At 59.2% G+C, this 16,990-nt stretch overlaps 1 protein-coding gene across 1 annotated transcript; it reads left to right on the top strand.

Annotated features, from left to right (window-relative positions):
* Positions 1-121: 121 nt before the first annotated feature.
* LOC144678463 (epsin-1-like) lies at positions 122-15,476 on the top strand (the record flags this gene model as incomplete). Its single annotated transcript, XM_078538234.1, has 8 exons — positions 122-677; positions 7,070-7,212; positions 7,671-7,745; positions 9,139-9,231; positions 9,614-9,938; positions 12,870-13,004; positions 13,774-13,875; positions 15,240-15,476. Coding segments are annotated over exons 1-8 (1,471 nt in total), but the record flags the coding sequence as incomplete, so codon positions are not given.
* Between the last annotated feature and the right edge of the window lie 1,514 nt (positions 15,477-16,990).

Below are 16,990 nucleotides of genomic sequence, written 5' to 3'. Positions count from 1 at the left end.
CGCGCGCTCTCGCTCTCTCTCTCTCTCTCTCTCTCTCTCTCTCTCTCCCCTCGTCACCTCTAACCAGTGTGAGAGGGGGGAGAGGCATTCAGAGGCGGAGGAAGGGAGGAGAGAGAGAGAGAGAGAGAGACAGCCATCGAGCCCCCTATTCCCGTTTCCCCCTCCTCTGTCTCGTTCCTTCGCTCCCGGGACAAGGGACCATGTCGACCTCGTCCTGCGCCGCCAGGTCAAGAACATTGTCCACAACTACTCGGAGGCGGAGATCAAAGTTCGCGAGGCGACCTCCAACGACCCCTGGGGGCCCTCCAGCTCGCTGATGTGCGAGATCGCCGACCTCACCTACAACGTTGTGGCCTTCTCCGAGATCATGGGCATGCTCTGGCGTCGGCTCAACGACCACGGCAAGAACTGGCGCCACGTCTACAAGGCCCTCACCCTGGCCGAGTACCTGGTCAAGACGGGCTCCGAGCGGGTGGCCCAGCAGTGCCGCGAGAACATCTACGCCGTGCAGACCCTCCGCGACTTCCAGTACGTGGACCGCGACGGCAAGGACCAGGGGCTGAACGTCCGCGAGAAGGCCAAGCAGCTGGTGGCGCTCCTCAAGGACGACGAGAAGCTCAAGGAGGAGCGGGCGCACGCACTCAAGACCAAGGAGAAGCTGGCACAGGTCTCCACAGGTGAGGGTGCCCCCAACTCTCCCAACGAAGACCATCCCTCTAATCCCCTAACCCTCCCAACGAAGACCATCCCTCTAATACCCTAACCCTCCCATCGAAGACCATCCCTCTAATCCCCTAACTCTCCCATCGAAGACCATCCCTCTAATCCCCTAACTCTCCCATCAAAGACCCACCCCTCTAATCCCCTAACTCTCCCATCGAAGACCATCCCTCTAATCCCTTAACTCTCGCATCAAAGACCATTCCCCCAACCCCTAACTCCCCCATCGAAGACCATCCCTCTAATCCCCCTAACTCTCCCATCGAAGACCATCCCTCTAATCCCTTAAACCTCCCATCAAAGACCATTCCCCCAACCCCCTAACTCTCCCATCGGAGACCATCCCTCTAATCCCCTAACCCTCCCATCGAAGACCCATCCCTCTAATCCCCTAACACCCCCATTGAAGACCAACCCTCTAATCCCTAACTCTCCCATCGAAGACCATCCCGCTCATCCCCTAACCCTCCCATCGAAGACCCTCCCTCTAATCCCCTAACTCTCCCATCGAAGACCATCCCTCTAATCCCCTAACTCTCCCATCGAAGACCATCCCTCTAATCCCCTCACCCTCCCATCGAATGACCATCCCTCTAATCCCCCTAACTCCCCCATCGAAGACCATCGCTCTAATCCCCTAACTCTCCCATTGAAGTCCCATCCCTCTAATCCCCCAACTCTCCCATCGAAGACCAACCCCCTAACTCTCCCATCGAAGACCATGCCTCTAATCCCCTAACCCTCCCATCGAAGACCATCCCTCTAATCCCCTAACTCTCCCATCGAAGACCATCCCTCTAACCCCTAACCCTCCCATCGAATGACCATCCCTCTAATCCCCTAACTGTCCCATCAAAACCCTTGCGTATCGTCTGAGCAAGGCACTTAAAAAATCACAGTCTAATCGGACAAAGGCTATTTCGGTTTCACAAAAAGGGGAACGAGAAACTTGAACAGTAATGGATGATCCTCCTTGGTTTGACAAACTAGAATTTCTTGAGGCTGTAACTAGGAGGGTAGGTAAAGGGGAACCAGTCGATGTAGTATACCTAGTTTTCCAAAGGGCGTTCAAATATGCTGCTGCACAAAAGGTTTGTAGGCTAGGTCATGGAATTGGGGGTAGTACGTTAGCATGGATAGAGGATTGGTTAATGGATAGAGAACTGGGAGCGGGCACAAACAAGGGCTCTTTCAGATCGGCTGGCAGTGACTAGTGGAGCGCCACACGGATCAGTGTTGGGTCCTCAGCTTCTTACAACCGATAATTTCAACGAGTTAGACGGAAGAGGCGGAGGGCAACGTACCAAAGTCGGCTGACAGGGTACCGAGCTGGGCGGGAAGGTAAGCGGCAAGGAGGACACAAAGAGGCTGCGGAGAGGTAGAGATGGGTAAGGTGAGCGGGCGCCTGGTGTGACGTGGGGGGGGGGGATGGTGTGAAGTCATTCGCTCGGGTCGCGAGAGTAGAAAAGCGGTTGTGTGAAGCTGGTCGGCGTTGGTGTTGCCGGAGACTTGGCAGCGTTGGTACGAGGCCTGTAGCAAATTAGCGTGCGGGTGCAGCCAGCAACTGGGAAGGAAGATGGCGAGTGGGGCCTTTATTGTAAAGGGTGCCGGAGCACAAGGAGAAAAGAAGCCTTGTTACAATCGGACGGGGGGTTTTGGCGAGATCGCATCTGGAACGCTGGGCGCAGTTTTGGTCTCCGCGTTTAAGGAAGGACGCACTTGCATTGGAGGCGGCAGAGACAAGGTTCACCAGATTGGTCACCAGGGGGTGAGGGAGTTATCCTACGGCGAGAGGCTGAGTAAAATTGGGTTGATAATCTCCGGAGCTCAGGTCCAACAGCATCTATGGAGGGAAGAATGTTAGGGTAGGTATAGATAGATGTGGCCCTCCCCAACCCCTAGCTCTGGCCTCCCCCGCAATTGGAAACATCTTCTCTACGTCGACCCGATCGAAACGCCTTTCGTCATCTTAAAGATCTCGATCGGGTCACCCCCCCCACCCCCTCAGCCTTCTCTTTTCCAGAGAAAAGAGCCCGGCCTATTCAGTCTTTCCCGATAGTTATAACCTCTCGGTTCCGATGTCATCAGTGCCTCTATCCCCTCTTTATAATACGGAGACCGGAACTGTGCACGGTGCTCCGATTGTAGTCTAACTGGGGGATACGGAGACCGGAACTGTGCACGGTGCTCCGAGTGTGGTCTAACCGAGGGAGACAGAGACTGGAACTATGCACAGGAGCAGGTGGGTAGGTGGGGATTGAGGGAGACGGGGGAGAAGGTGGGTAGGTGGGGATTGAGGGAGACGGGGGAGAAGGTGGGTAGGTGGGGATTGAGGGAGACAGGCAGAAGGTGGGTAGGTCGGGAATGAGGGAGACAGGGAGAAGGTGGGTAGGTGGGGATTGAGGGAGACGGGGAGAAGGTGGGTAGGTGGGGATTGAGGGAGACGGGGAGAAGGTGGGTAGGTGGGGATTGAGGGAGACGGGGAGATGGTGGGTAGGTGGGGATTGAGGGAGACAGGGAGAAGGTGGGTTAGGTGGGGATTGAGGGAGACGGGGGAGAAGGTGGGGATTGAGGGAGACGGGGAGAAGGTGGGTAGGTGGGGATTGAGGGAGACGGGGAGAAGGTGGGTAGGCGGGGATTGAGGGAGACGGGGAGAAGGTGGGGATTGAGGGAGACGGGGAGAAGGTGGGTAGGTGGGGATTGAGGGAGACGGGGAGAAGGTGGGTAGGTGGGGGATTGAGGGAGACGGGGAGAAGGTGGGGATTGAGGGAGACGGGGAGAAGGTGGGTAGGTGGGGGATTGAGGGAGACGGGGAGAAGGTGGGTAGGTGGGGATTGAGGGAGACGGGGAGAAGGTGGGTAGGTGGGGATTGAGGGAGACGGGGAGAAGGTGGGTAGGTGGCGATTGAGGGAGACGGGGAGAAGGTGGGTAGGTGGGGATTGAGGGAGACGGGGAGAAGGTGGGTCAGTGGGGATTGAGGGAGACGGGGAGAAGGTGGGTAGGTGGGGATTGAGGGAGACGGGGAGAAGGTGGGTAGGTGGGGATTGAGGGAGACGGGGAGAAGGTGGGTAGGTGGCGGATTGAGGGAGACGGGGAGAAGGTGGGTAGGTGGGGATTGAGGGAGACGGGGAGAAGGTGGGTAGGTGGGGATTGAGGGAGACGGGGAGAAGGTGGGTAGGTGGGGATTGAGGGAGACGGGGAGAAGGTGGGTAGGTGGGGATTGAGGGAGACGGGGAGAAGGTGGGTAGGTGGGGATTGAGGGAGAGGGGGAGAAGGTGGGTAGGTGGGGATTGAGGGAGACGGGGAGAAGGTGGGTAGGTGGGGATTGAGGGGAGACGGGGAGAAGGTGGGTAGGTGGGGATTGAGGGAGAGGGGGAGAAGGTGGGGTAGGTGGGGATTGAGGGAGACGGGGTTCGACAGAGGTCATCCTCCCTGACCCAGCACGTGTAAAATTGAGTGGATACAGGTTCCCCCCCCCCTCCTCCCCCCTGTCCCGCCCCAGGCCTCGAGGTTTCAGCTGTAAACATCTGCTGTGATTGTGGAGCCCGTGACTCTGACCCGCTGAGTGTGCAATTCCCTTTATCACGCTGGGCTGATAAAGAGTGAACCTGTGACTCGAGCTGGGCGCGCTCGCTCTTCGCTCTGCCCTGCCCCTCGATAAAGGGAACCGGGCGAGGAATTTTCCAACGTGGCCCTTCCCCCCCCCCCCCCCCCCCCGCAGAGCTGATCGCCAGGGTGAGGTGGCACCCTGTGACGCAGCCACCCTCACGGTGCAGAGGTCGCTCACTGGGAGAGCGGCGAGAACAGGAGTGGTCTCCCCCCCCCACCCCACTCAATCCCATCCTGTCCCGTCCGATCGTGGTCACAGCTCCACTGTACTGTCTGTCTGCACCCCCCGACATAAACCCGGAGTGTTCCCCCCTCCCTGACACAGGGTCTCTCTCTCTCTCTCTCTCTCTCTCTGTGTCTCTCTCTGTGTCTCTCTCTCTCTCTGTCTCTCTCTGTGTCTCTCTCTCTCTCTCTCTCTCTCTCTCTCTCTCTGTGTCTGTCTCTCTCTCTCTCTCTCTCTCTCTGTGTCTCTCTCTCTCTCTGTCTCTCTCTCTCTCTCTCTCTCTCTCTCTGTGTCTGTCTCTCTCTCTCTCTCTCTGTGTGTGTCTCTCTCTCTCTGTGTGTGTCTCTCTCTCTCTGTGTGTGTCTCTCTCTCTCTCTGTGTGTCTCTCTCTCTCTCTCTCTGTGTGTCTCTCTCTCTGTGTGTCTCTCTCTCTGTGTGTCTCTCTCTCTCTCTGTGTGTCTCTCTCTCTCTCTCTCTCTCTCTCTCTGTGTCTCTCTCTCTCTCTCTCTCTCTCTCTGTGTCTCTCTCTGTCTCTCTCTCTCTCTCTCTCTCTCTCTCTCTGTGTCTCTCTCTCTCTCTCTCTGTCTCTCTCTCTCTCTCTCTCTCTCTCTCTGTGTCTCTCTCTCTCTCTCTGTCTCTCTCTCTGTCTCTCTCTCCCCTCCCAAAGCCCCCTCCTCTTCCCCTCCTTCCCCAAAGCCCCCTCCCCTTCCCCTCCCCCCCAAAGCCCCCTCCCCTTCCCCTCCCCCCCAAAGCCCCCTCCCCTTCCCCTCCCCCCAAAGCCCTCTCCTCTTCCCCTCCCCCCCAAAGCCCCCTCCTCTTCCCCTCCCCCCAAAGCCCTCTCCTCTTCCCCTCCTCCCAAAGCTCTCTCCTCTTCCCCCCCCCCAAAACCCTCTCCTCTTCCCCTCCATCAAGCCCTCTGCTCTCCCCCCAGCCCTCTCCTCTCCTGCTCTGTTTTAAGACTCCCCATTAAACCTCCCTCTCTGATGGAGCTTTTGATCACTGTTCTAAATATCTCCTCCCCTGTTGTGGGGTCAGTCTCCGTGTTTTCATTGGCATGTCTTATTTTTATTCATTCACGGGGATGTGGGCGTCTCTGGCCGGGCCCAGCATTTATTGCCCATCCCTAATTGCCCCTTGAGAAGGTGGGGGTGAGCTGCCTTCTTGAACCGCTGCAGTCCCCCTGTGGTGTAGGTACACCCACGGCGCTGTTAGGGAGGGAGTTCCAGGATTTTGTCCGTGTGGTGTAGGTGCCCCCACGGCGCTGTTAGGGAGGGAGTTCCAGGATTTTGTCCCTGTGGTGTAGGTACACCCACGGCGCTGTTAGGGAGGGAGTTCCAGGATTTTGTCCGTGTGGTGTAGGTACACCCACGGCGCTGTTAGGGAGGGAGTTCCAGGATTTTGTCCGTGTGGTGTAGGTGCCCCCACGGCGCTGTTAGGGAGGGAGTTCCAGGATTTTGTCCCTGTGGTGTAGGTACACCCACGGCGCTGTTAGGGAGGGAGTTCCAGGATTTTGTCCGTGTGGTGTAGGTACACCCACGGCGCTGTTAGAGAGGGAGTTCCAGGATTTTGTCCGTGTGGTGTAGGTACACCCACGGCGCTGTTAGGGAGGGTGTTCTAGGATTTTGACCCAGTGACAGTGAAGGAACGGCCGATATATTTCCAAGTCCGGATGGTGAATGGTTTGGAGGGGAACTTCCAGGTGGTGGTGTTCCCATGTGTCTGCTGCCCTTGTCCTTCTAGATGGTAGTAATTATCACTCATGCAAAGTGCCTTGGGGACGTTTTACTCTGTTAACACTTGCTGCTTTTGTAAGGGTTTGTTCGTTACCTGACGTGTCTATCTGTCTGTGTGCGTGCGTCTGATTGTGTGTGTGTGTGTGCGTCTGATTGTCTGTGTGTGTCTGTGTGTGTGTCTGTGTCTGTCTGTCTGTGTGTGTGTGTGCATTTGATTGTGTGTGTGTCTGTGTCTGTGTCTGTGTGTGTGTGTGTGTCTGTGTCTGTGTCTGTGTGTGTGTGTGTGTCTGATTGTCTGTGTCTGTGTGTGTGTGTGTGTCTGTGTGTGCATTTGATTGTGTGTGTGTCTGTGTGTGTCTGTGTCTGTGTGTGCATTTGATTGTGTGTGTGTCTGTGTGTGCATTTGATTGTGTGTGTCTGTGTCTGTGTGTGCATTTGATTGTGTGTGTGTCTGTGTGTGTCTGTGTGTCTGTCTGTGTCTGTGCGTCTGTGTCTGTGCGTCTGTGTCTGTGTGCGTGTGTCTGTGTGCGTGTGTCTGTGTGCGTGTGTGTGTCTGTGTGCGTGTGTGTGTCTGTGTGCGTGTGTGTGTCTGTGTGCGTGTGTGTGTCTGTGTGCGTGTGTGTGTCTGTCTGTGTGTGTGTCTGTCTGTGTGTGTGTGTGTGTGTTTGATTTTGTGTGTGTTTGATTTTGTGTGTGTTTGATTTTGTGTGTGTTTGATTTTGTGTGTGTTTGATTTTGTGTGTGTGTGTGCGTGAGTGTGTGTTCTTCTGCCTGTCTCCTGCAGTCGCCTCAGCCCCAGCCTCGGCACCCGCCTCCTCCTCGCTGCACAGCCCCCCTGAGATTGAACAGGCCTGGCCCCAGAGCACCGGCGAAGAAGAGTTGCAGCTGCAGCTGGCCCTGGCGATGAGCAAGGAGGAAGCCCAACAGGTATCGCCGGGGGGAGCGGGGGGCGGGGGGAGTGCAGGGACAGGGAGGGAGGGAAGGGTGACACGACGTGGCCCTTACCGACCGACAGACACCGGCAAGAGGCAGGGCTGTGGGGAGGGGGGTGGGGGTGGGGATGGGTGTGTGCGGTGGGACTGGAGCAGGGCGAGGATGAGGGAGGTGAGTTTGACGGGGGAGGGGAGTCGAGAGGGGGTGGGGCGGGTTTTAAGGGAGGGTTGGATGTAAGGGTTTTGGCTGGGGGTGAATTTGACGGGGTGGGGGGGTCACTAGGGGCTGCGTTGAGACGTGCCGGGCGGGGCTCTGGGGAGGGGCTGGCGTTGAGGGGAGTGGGGGGGGTGGGGAGGACGTTGGGGGGGTGCCGGAGGCGAGTGGGGGGAGTGGTCTGTGAGCCGCAGCGAGTTTTCCCCCCACATTAACGGCCCTCCCTCTCTTTGCTGCAGCGATCGCCTCCGGTTCCCGGTGAGGATTTACAGATGCAGCTCGCACTCAGCTTAAGCAAAGAGGAACACGATAAGGTAGTGAACACGATGAGGCAGCGCCCGCCATCGCCGGCCGAGCTCACTCTGGACAGCCTGACACGCCCGGGAGCGCCCGAATGTGCGACAGGGCCTCGACCGCTCCCTCCTGACCACAACTCCCACTCTCTCCCGCCCTCCCTGTCTCCCTGCCCGCCGCTCGCTCTCTCTCTCCCTGCCCGCCGCTCGCGCTCCCGCTCTCCCTCCCTGCCCGCCGCTCGCTCTCTCTCCCCCTGCCCGCCGCTCGCGCTCCCGCTCTCTCTCCCTGCCCGCCGCTCGCGCTCCCTCTCCCTGCCCGCCGCTCGCGCTCCCGCTCTCTCTCCCTGCCCGCCGCTCCCGCTCTCTCTCCCTGCCCGCCGCTCCCGCTCTCTCTCCCTGCCCGCCGCTCTCGCGCTCCCGCTCTCCCTGCCGGCCGCTCTCGGGCTCCCGCTCTCCCTGCCGGCCGCTCTCGGGCTCCCGCTCTCCCTGCCCGCCGCTCTCGCGTTCCCGCTCTCCCTGCCCGCCGCTCTCGCGTTCCCGCTCTCCCTGCCCGCCGCTCTCGCGTTCCCGCTCTCCCGTTCCCGCTCTCCCTGCCCGCCGCTCTCGCGTTCCCGCTCTCCCTGCCCGCCGCTCTCGCGTTCCCGCTCTCCCTGCCCGCCGCTCTCGCGTTCCCGCTCTCCCTGCCCGCCGCTCTCGCGTTCCCGCTCTCCCTGCCCGCCGCTCTCGCGTTCCCGCTCTCCCTGCCCGCCGCTCTCGCGTTCCCGCTCTCCCTGCCCGCCGCTCTCGCGTTCCCGCTCTCCCTGCCCGCCGCTCTCGCGTTCCCGCTCTCCCTGCCCGCCGCTCTCGCGTTCCCGCTCTCCCTGCCCGCCGCTCTCGCGCTCTCTCTCTCTCTCTCTCTCTCTCTCTCTGTCTCTCTGTCTCTCTCTCTCTCTCTCTCTGTCTCTCTCTCTCTCTCTCTCTCTCTCTCTCTCTCTCCCACGCTGCCTCTCTTTGCTCTGTTCAGCGTCCCCCGCCGTCGAATTTGTCCGTCATCTCCCGCCCGCCCGCCTCTCTCTCCCTCATCCCGCAGGCCAGTCGGAGGCGGACGTGAAAGTCTCTGGGACCCTGGGCAGGGGGGAGTGGGAGGCGAAGGTGGGTCCCGGTGCCGCTGTGATGCCTCAGGAGGACCCTCACGACCTGTCCACCCTCGAGTGAGCTGAGGGTTGAACTCCAGCCCGTGGCCAAACCCCTCCTCATGAGGACCAACTCGCCGGAGGAGGTGCAGAGGGACTGAGGGGGGTGGAGCCCGGGATGAGGGGTGTTGGGGGGGTGGTGGGGGTGGGGAGCTGGGGTTTGGGGACGGGGAGCAATGGGTCACTAGGCGGGGTGAGGAATGCAGGGGCGTTTCTCACTCTCTCCCGTCCTCTCCGCGCAGGAGGAACGACTCCGGAGAGGGGACGACCTGCGGCTCCAGATGGCCATCGAGGAGAGTCAGAAACAGAACGTCCTGCTGCCCGATTCCGGTGAGGTGAGTCCCTCCTGAATTACTGTGGCCTCCCCTCCCCTCCCGACCCCCTCCCCCACACCCGCCGGCCTCCCATCCCCCTCCCCTCCCCCGCCGCCGTCCCCTCCCCCTCCCCCCTCCCCCGCCGGCCTCCCCTCCCCTGCCGTTCTCCCCTCCCCCTCCCCCACACCTGTCGGCCTACCCCCCCCACCCACCCCCGCTCGGTGCCAGTACTGAGGGAGTGCTGCACTGTCGGAGGGAGATGTATATACTCTAGGATTTGAGCTCCACAATCCAGGCCGACACTCCCCCCGCCCCCCGGTGCCAGTACTAGTGAGATGATTGTTGACTTGTCTAACGCCCACTCCCCCTCCCTCTCTCTTCTCTTTCTCTCCGTCTTTTGCAGCCCTCCCTGATGGACCTGGCTGACGTCTTCGCCGCCTCGGCTCCTGTGGCCTCCAACGACCCCTGGGGCGCGGTGCCCTGCGAACCTGCTGCTGCTGCCGCCGCCGCCGCCCTCCCCGGCCACCACCCGCCGGCTCTCCCCGCCGCCGCCGCCGACCCCTGGGGAGCCGCGACACCAACGACGGTGACGACGCCCGTGGCGCCCGACCCTTGGGGCAGCGCCGCCCCCCAGCCGCTCCTGGCGGCCCAGCCCGACAGCGAGGGCTGGGCGCCGCAACATGGCGGCAGCGTTGCGGCTGGCATCTCCGATACCTGGGACATACTGGGTGAGGGGCCTCTCGGGACTGGGGGGTGGGGTCAGGGCGAGGCTCGGGTGGTGCTCCTGTAGCTGAGGGGGCTGCAGGGGCTGGGGGTGTGAGGGGCTTCTGGTAAAAATCGTACCCCGAACCCCACCCCCCGCTCCATTGTGAAAACATCCTGGTGTTTTTTTATGGAGAGCCCATCTTTGAAGATCTTCAGAAATGGAGCATCATCCTTAGAGGGGCTATCCTGTCCTGAATACCCCTGATAGTCGCTCGCTGTACTCCTGGGGGCTATTCTCCCCCTCCTGTCGCTGACCCAGCATTATATAATTCCAATTGGGAGCTGGTTTTCCTGCTCTTACCTCAACTGGTGTGTAGATGAGGGTAGTGCGGTTGATGTAGTTTGTATGGATTTCAGCAAAGCCTTTGACAAGGTCCCACATGGGAGACTTATAAAGAAGGCAAATGCACATGGGATACAGGGTAATTTGATAAGGTGGATTCAAAATTGGCTTAGTTGTTGGAGACAGAGGGTGATGACAGAAGGCTGCTTTAGTGACTGGAAGCCAGTGTCCAGTGGCGTACCACATGGATCTGTGCTCAGTCCCCTATTATTCGTCACTTATGTAAACGACGTAGATGACTATGTTGGGGGGTAGGATTAGTAAGTTTGTGGACTGGAGAACAGCTAATGTGGTTCCGCTATTTAAGAAGGGTTGTACAGATAAGCCAGGGAACTACAGGCCCCAGTGAGTCTCACGTCAGTGGTAGGCAAACTGTCGGAGAAAGTTCTGAAGGAGAGAATCCATCTCCACTTGGAGAGGCAAGGTTTGATCAGGGATAGTCAGCATGGCTTTGTCAGAGGGAGGTCATGCCTAACAAATTTGATTGAATTTTTTGAGGAGGTGACCAGGTGTGTAGATGAGGGTAGTACAGTTGATGTAGTTTATATGGATTTCAGCAAAGCCTTAGACAAGGTCCCACATGGGAGACTTATAAAGAAGGCAAATGCACATGGGATACAGGGGAATATGATAAGGTGGATTCAAAATTGGCTTAGTTGTAGGAGACAGAGGGTGATGACAGAATTAGGATTAGTAAGTTTGTGGATGACACAAAGATTGGCCGGGTGGTTAACAGTGAGTTGAGTGTCTTGGGCTACAGGAAGATATAGACGGGATGGTCAAATGGGCAGATAAGTGGCAGATGGAATTTAACCCTGAAAAGTGTGAGGTGATACACTTTGGAAGGAGTAATTTGACAAGGAAGTATTCAATGAACGGCATGACACTAGGAAGTTCTGAGGAACAAAGGGACCTTGGCGTGTGTGTCCATAGATCTCTGAAGGCGGAGGGGCATGTTAGTGGGGTGGTGAAAAAGGCATATGGGACACTTGCCTTTATCAATGGAGGCATAGATTGCAAAAGTAGGGAGGTCATGTTGGAGTTGTATAGAACCTTGGTGAGGCCACAGCTGGAGTACTGTATGCAGTTCTGGTCGCCACATTATAGGAAGGATGTGATTGCACTGGAGGGGGTGCAGAGGAGATTCACCAGGATGTTGCCTGGGATGAAACATTTAAGTTATGAAGAGAGGTTGGATAGACTTGGGTTGTTTTCGTTGGAGCAGAGAAGACTGAGGGGCGACCTGATCGAGGTGTACAAGATTATGAGGGGCATGGACAGGGTGGATAGGGAGCAGCTGTACCCCTTAGTTGAAGGGTCAGTCACGAGGGGGACACAAGTTCAAGGTGAGGGGCAGGAGGTTTAGGGGGGGATGTGAGGAAAAACTTTTTGACCCAGAGGGTGGTGAGGGTCTGGAATGTGCTGCCTGGGAGGGTGGTGGAGGCGGGTTAGCCTCACATCCTTTAAAAAGTACCTGGATGAGCACTTGGCACCTCATCAACATTCAAGGCTATGGGGCCAAGTGCTGGTCAATGGGGTTAGGGAGCTAGTTCAGGTGTTTCTCACAGTGTCGGCGCAGACTCGATGGGCCGAAGGGCTTCTGCTCTGTGTGATTCTTAGAGAGTAAGTTGTGATAAGAATACAAAGAGTCTGCAAAAGGATAGAGATAATTGAGTGGGCAGATGGGATATAATGTGGGGAAATATGAGGCTGTGCACTTTGTCAGGAAGAATAGAAGATCAGAATGTGATTTAAATGGAGAGAGATTGCAGGGCTCTGCGGTGCAGAGGGATCTGGGCGTCCTGGTACATGAATCGGGGGAAAGTTAGTACCCAGATGCAGCAAGTGATTCGGGAGGCAAATGGCCTTTATTGCGAGGGGGGTGGGGTATAAAAGCCGGGAAGTCTCGCTCCGAGTGTGCAGGGCACTGGGGAGTCCGCACCTGGAGCGCCGTGGACAGTTTCAGTCTCCTGACTTACAGAGGGACAGACTCGCTATCGGAGAAGGTTCACTGGGCTGATTCCCGGGATGAAGGGGGGTTTGTCCGATGAGGAAAGGTTGAGCAGGTTGGGCCCTGTACCCATTGGAGTTCAGAAGAATGAGAGGTGGATCTTATTGAAACATATCAGATCCTGAGGGGAGGGTGGAGGCTGAGGGGATGTTTACCCCCCTCGTGGGGGAATCTAGAACGAGGAGGAGGGGGAGACACAGTTTCAGAATGAGGGGGTCTCTCGTTGAAGACGGAGACGAGGAGGAATTTCTTCTCTCCGAGGGTGGTCAGTCTGTGGAATTCTCCCTCCCCCACTCAGAGAGCAGTGGGGGCCGGGGTGTTGAATATATTCAAGGCTGAGTTAGACAGGTTCCTGATCGACAGGGGGAGGGGGCGAGGGTTATGGTGGGGGTGGGAGGTCAGACAGGAGAGTGGAGCTGAGACCACAATCGGATCTTATCGAATAAGGGAGGGGGTAGCAGGCTCGAGGGGCCGAATGGCCTACTCCTTTCCATTTGTATTGTCTTATGTATATTTCTCTCTCTCTCTCTCTCTCTCTAGGTTCACAACCAGCCATGACGGTGCCTCTCGAGTCTTGGGCACCTCTGCCCCCTCCCGGCCCCCAACCTGTGACCTCGGTTGATCCCTGGGCCCCGGTACCACGACCTGAGTGTCTCGACACCTCACCCCCCACAGGTACGCGACTTCCGCGGGTGGCGAGGGAGAGACCCTCTTTACAGAGTAAAGCTCCCTCCACACCGACCCCGTCAAACACTCCCCAGGACAGGTACAGCACGGGGTTAGATACAGAGTAAAGCTCCCTCCACACCGACCCCGTCAAACACTCCCAGGACAGGGACAGCACGGGGTTAGATACAGAGTAAAGCTCCCTCTACACCGTCCCCATCAAACACTCCCAGGACAGGTACAGCACGGGGTTAGATACAGAGTAAAGCTCCCTCTACACTGTCCCCATCAAACACTCCCAGGACAGGTACAGAACGGGGTTAGATACAGAGTAAAGCTCCCTCTACACTGTCCCCATCAAACACTCCCAGGACAGGTACAGCACGGGGTTAGATACAGAGTAAAGCTCCCTCTACACCGACCCCATCAAACACTCCCAGGACAGGTACAGCACGGGGTTAGATACAGAGTAAAGCTCCCTCTACACTGTGCCCATCAAACACTCCCAGGACAGGTACAGCACGGGGTTAGATACAGAGTAAAGCTCCCTCTACACTGTCCCCATCAAACACTCCCAGGACAGAGAGGGGTTGGGGTAGATGGTGAGACGGGGCGGTGCCGAATTCTGGGAGATCGTGTGGGGGGGTGGGTGCAGCTTTGAGAGGCGGGGGTGGGTGGGGGTGGGGGAGGGGTAAGAAGCAGCCTCCCGCTCTGTGTTTCCCCGCGTCTGACCTCAAAACGCCTCCTCTCCTCTCGTCTCTCTCTCTCTCCCTTGCAGCCAAGCCGACCTTCGACCCCTTCGCGCCGCCGCTGACCTCGGCCAACGACGACTTCTCGGACTTCGACGCCCTGAGGGCCCCCGTGGCGGAGAGCGGAGCAGGTGGGTCCTCGCACCGCCGCGGCGCACCCCGGAGACAGAGCCCCCTCCCCCGAAGAAAAAAACAAAGACACGCGGCGTCCCACCCTGAGAGAGAGAGAGAGAGACGATGTCACCGAACCATTTCCCACCTCCTCAGGCGCCACTCTGGTCGACCGAGCGCCGGGTTGTACCGTGTGCCCGAATCGGCCCGTCCGGCGGCCATCCAGACCTTCATTCCCGTGTCCTCTCTGTGGAAGAGCGATCCAATTAAGCCCCCTCCCTCTCTTCACGCTCTCTCTCTCCCCTGTCAACGTTTCCCCTTCGAGTATTTATCCGATTTCCCCTTTTTGAAAATGCCGATTGAATCTGCTTCCGCTGCCCTTTTGGGCAGCGTCTTCCAGATCACAACAACTCGCTGTGTTTAAAACAAAACCTTTCCCCCTCTCCCTCTCCCTGTTATTGGTTCCCGTTCGATTATTTATCCGATTTCCCCTTTTTGAAAATGCCGATCGAATCTGCTTCCGCCGCCCTTTCGGGCAGCGCCTTCCAGATCACAACAACTCGCTGTGTTTAAAACAAAACCTTTCCCCCTCTCTCACCCCCTGTCCCCCTCTGGTCCTTTACCCGATCGCCCTCAATCTGTGTCTCCCTCTGGTTCCCGACCCTCCCGCTACCGGAGACAGTTTCTCCTCATTGACCCCCCTCCCCGCCCCCCCATCGCCGATTCTGAACGTCTCGATTCGATCCCCCCCCTCTGGTCCGAGGAGAACGCGTTTCTCCGTGTGAACTGAAGTCACGCGTCACTACACAAAGCCACTATCTCCCCTGGTGGTGGGGTGGGGGGGAGGCAGGGTGGTGAGGGACAGGGTCTTGGAACAAGGGAGGGGGTGTGGGTGGGTGACAGGACCTTTATACCCATCACCCCGCCGTACGGGGGTGACATCAGGAAGTGCGTCCTCCCGCAGAGGGGAGTGGAAATCTGGAAATTCCTCTCCTCGCCCCACCATCCCCCACCTGCACCTGGGCCTCCTCCTGTTCCTGTGTAACAGGCTCGAGAAGGGGCTGAATGGGCCTCCTCCTATTCCTGTGTAACAGGCTCGAGAAGGGGCTGAATGGGCCTCCTCCTGTTCCTGTGTAACAGGCTCGAGGGGCTGAATGGCCTCGTCCTGTTCCTGTGTAACAGGCTCGAGGGGCTGAATGGGCCTCCTCCTGTTCCTGTGTAACAGGCTCGAGAAGGGGCTGAATGGACCTCCTCCTGTTCCTGTGTAACAGGCTCGAGAAGGGGCTGAATGGGCCTCCTCCTGTTCCTGTGTAACAGGCCGAATGGCCTCCTCCTGCTGTTCCTGTGCATGGTGTTGACATCGCTCTCTTCTTTTTCCCCGCAGACGAGCCAGACCTGTTGGCGGGTGAGGTCCCCATCCTGCGCAACGAGGGCGGCCAGAGCTCGGACTTGTTCGACCTGTCGCCGATCGGGGGGTCTCTCCCCGAGACCCCCGGCTCCAGACCCACTCCTCCCGCCCGCAAAACGCCCGAATCCTTCCTGGGTCCCAACGCGGCCCTGGTCGACCTCGACGCCCTCGTCTCCAAGAGCGTGAAGACCTCCAACCCCTTCCTCTCGACAGGTAGGCGCGTCTCTCGTCCCAGGTGACGATAACGGGCTGCGCGCGAAACGGTCCTTTGGGAGAGGGGAGGGCTTGGGGGCTGTGGCGGAGAGAGAGAGGCGGGGGGGGGCTGTGGTGAGAGAGAGAGAGAATGGTGTGGGGGGGGGGCTGTGGGGCACTGCATTTCACCCAGGAGTGGCAGATTTCCCTCACTGCTCGCTCAGGGAGCAATGCCATCGAGTGGTGAGAGAGTGGGGTGTGATTGTGTCCAATTTCGTGCAGGTTTGAGCACATTGGGCCAGAGAGCGAGGCGGGAGGTCAATCGGACCCCAGGGTTGTTTTCGGTCCCAGGCGAGCCCCCTACTCTCCCTCTGGGCCTGTACACTGGGCGTTATGTGCCTCACTCTCTCCCAACCTCTGCACCGTACACTCTCTCACTCGGCCCCACCCTCGCTCCCTCGGCCCCTCCCCCTCTCTCTCTCTCTCTCTCTCTCTCTGTCGGCCCCTCCCCCCCTCTGTCGGCCCCTCCCCCTCTCCCCCTCTCTCTCTCTCTCTGTCGGCCCCTCCCCCTCTCCCTGACGGCCCCTCCCCCTCCCTGTCGGCCCCTCCCTCCCTCTCTCTCTCTGTCGGCCCCTCTCTGTCAGCCCCTCCCCCTCTCTCTCTCTCTCTGTCGGCCCCTCCCCCTCTCCCTGACGGCCCCTCCCCCTCCCTGTCGGCCCCTCCCTCCCTCTCTCTCTCTGTCGGCCCCTCTCTGTCAGCCCCTCCCCCTCTCTCTCTGTCGGCCCCTCCCCCTCTCCCTGTCGGCCCCTCCCTGTCGGCCGCTCCCCCTCTCCCTGTCGGCCGCTCCCCCTCTCCCTCTCCCGCCCCCATCCCCCTCTCTCGTCCCCATCCCCTTCACCCTCTCTCTCCCCCCATCCCCTTCACCCTCTCCCCCCATCCCCCTCTCCCTCTCTCTCCCGCACCCATCCCCCTCTCCCTCTCTCGCCCCCCTCTCCCTCTCTCTCCCCCCATCCCCCTCTCCCCCCCATCCTCCCCGTCTCTCGTGCCCACATCCCCCTCTCCCTCTCTCGCCCCCATCCCCCTCTCCCTCTCTCTCCCATCCCCCCCTCCCTCTCTCTCCCATCCCCCCCTCCCTCTCTCTCCCATCCCCCCCTCCCTCTCTCTCCCATCCCCCCATCCCCCCCTCTCCTCTCCCCCCATCCCCCCTCCCTCTCTCTCGCCCCATCCCCCCTCTCCCTCTCTCGCCCCATCCCCCTCTCCCTCTCTCGCCCCCATCCCCCTCTCCCTCTCTCGCCCCCATCCCCCTCTCCCTCTCTCGCCCCATCCCCCTCTCCCTCTCTCGCCCCCATCCCCCTCTCTCGCCCCCATCCCCCTCTCCCTCTCTCGCCCCATCCCCCTCTCTCGCCCCCATCCCCCTCTCCCGCCCCCATCCCCCTCTCCCGCTCTCTCGCCCCACCCCCCTCTCTCTCTCCCGCCCCATCCCCCTCTCTCTCGCCCCAACCTCTCGCCCCCATCCCCTCTCCCTCTCATCCCCC

The sequence above is a fragment of the Cetorhinus maximus genome, unplaced genomic scaffold (genome assembly GCF_964194155.1).
Source record: "Cetorhinus maximus unplaced genomic scaffold, sCetMax3.hap1.1 HAP1_SCAFFOLD_4333, whole genome shotgun sequence".
NCBI classification, from domain to species: Eukaryota; Metazoa; Chordata; class Chondrichthyes; order Lamniformes; family Cetorhinidae; genus Cetorhinus; species Cetorhinus maximus.
This window is presented reverse-complemented; position numbering and strand designations above follow the sequence as displayed.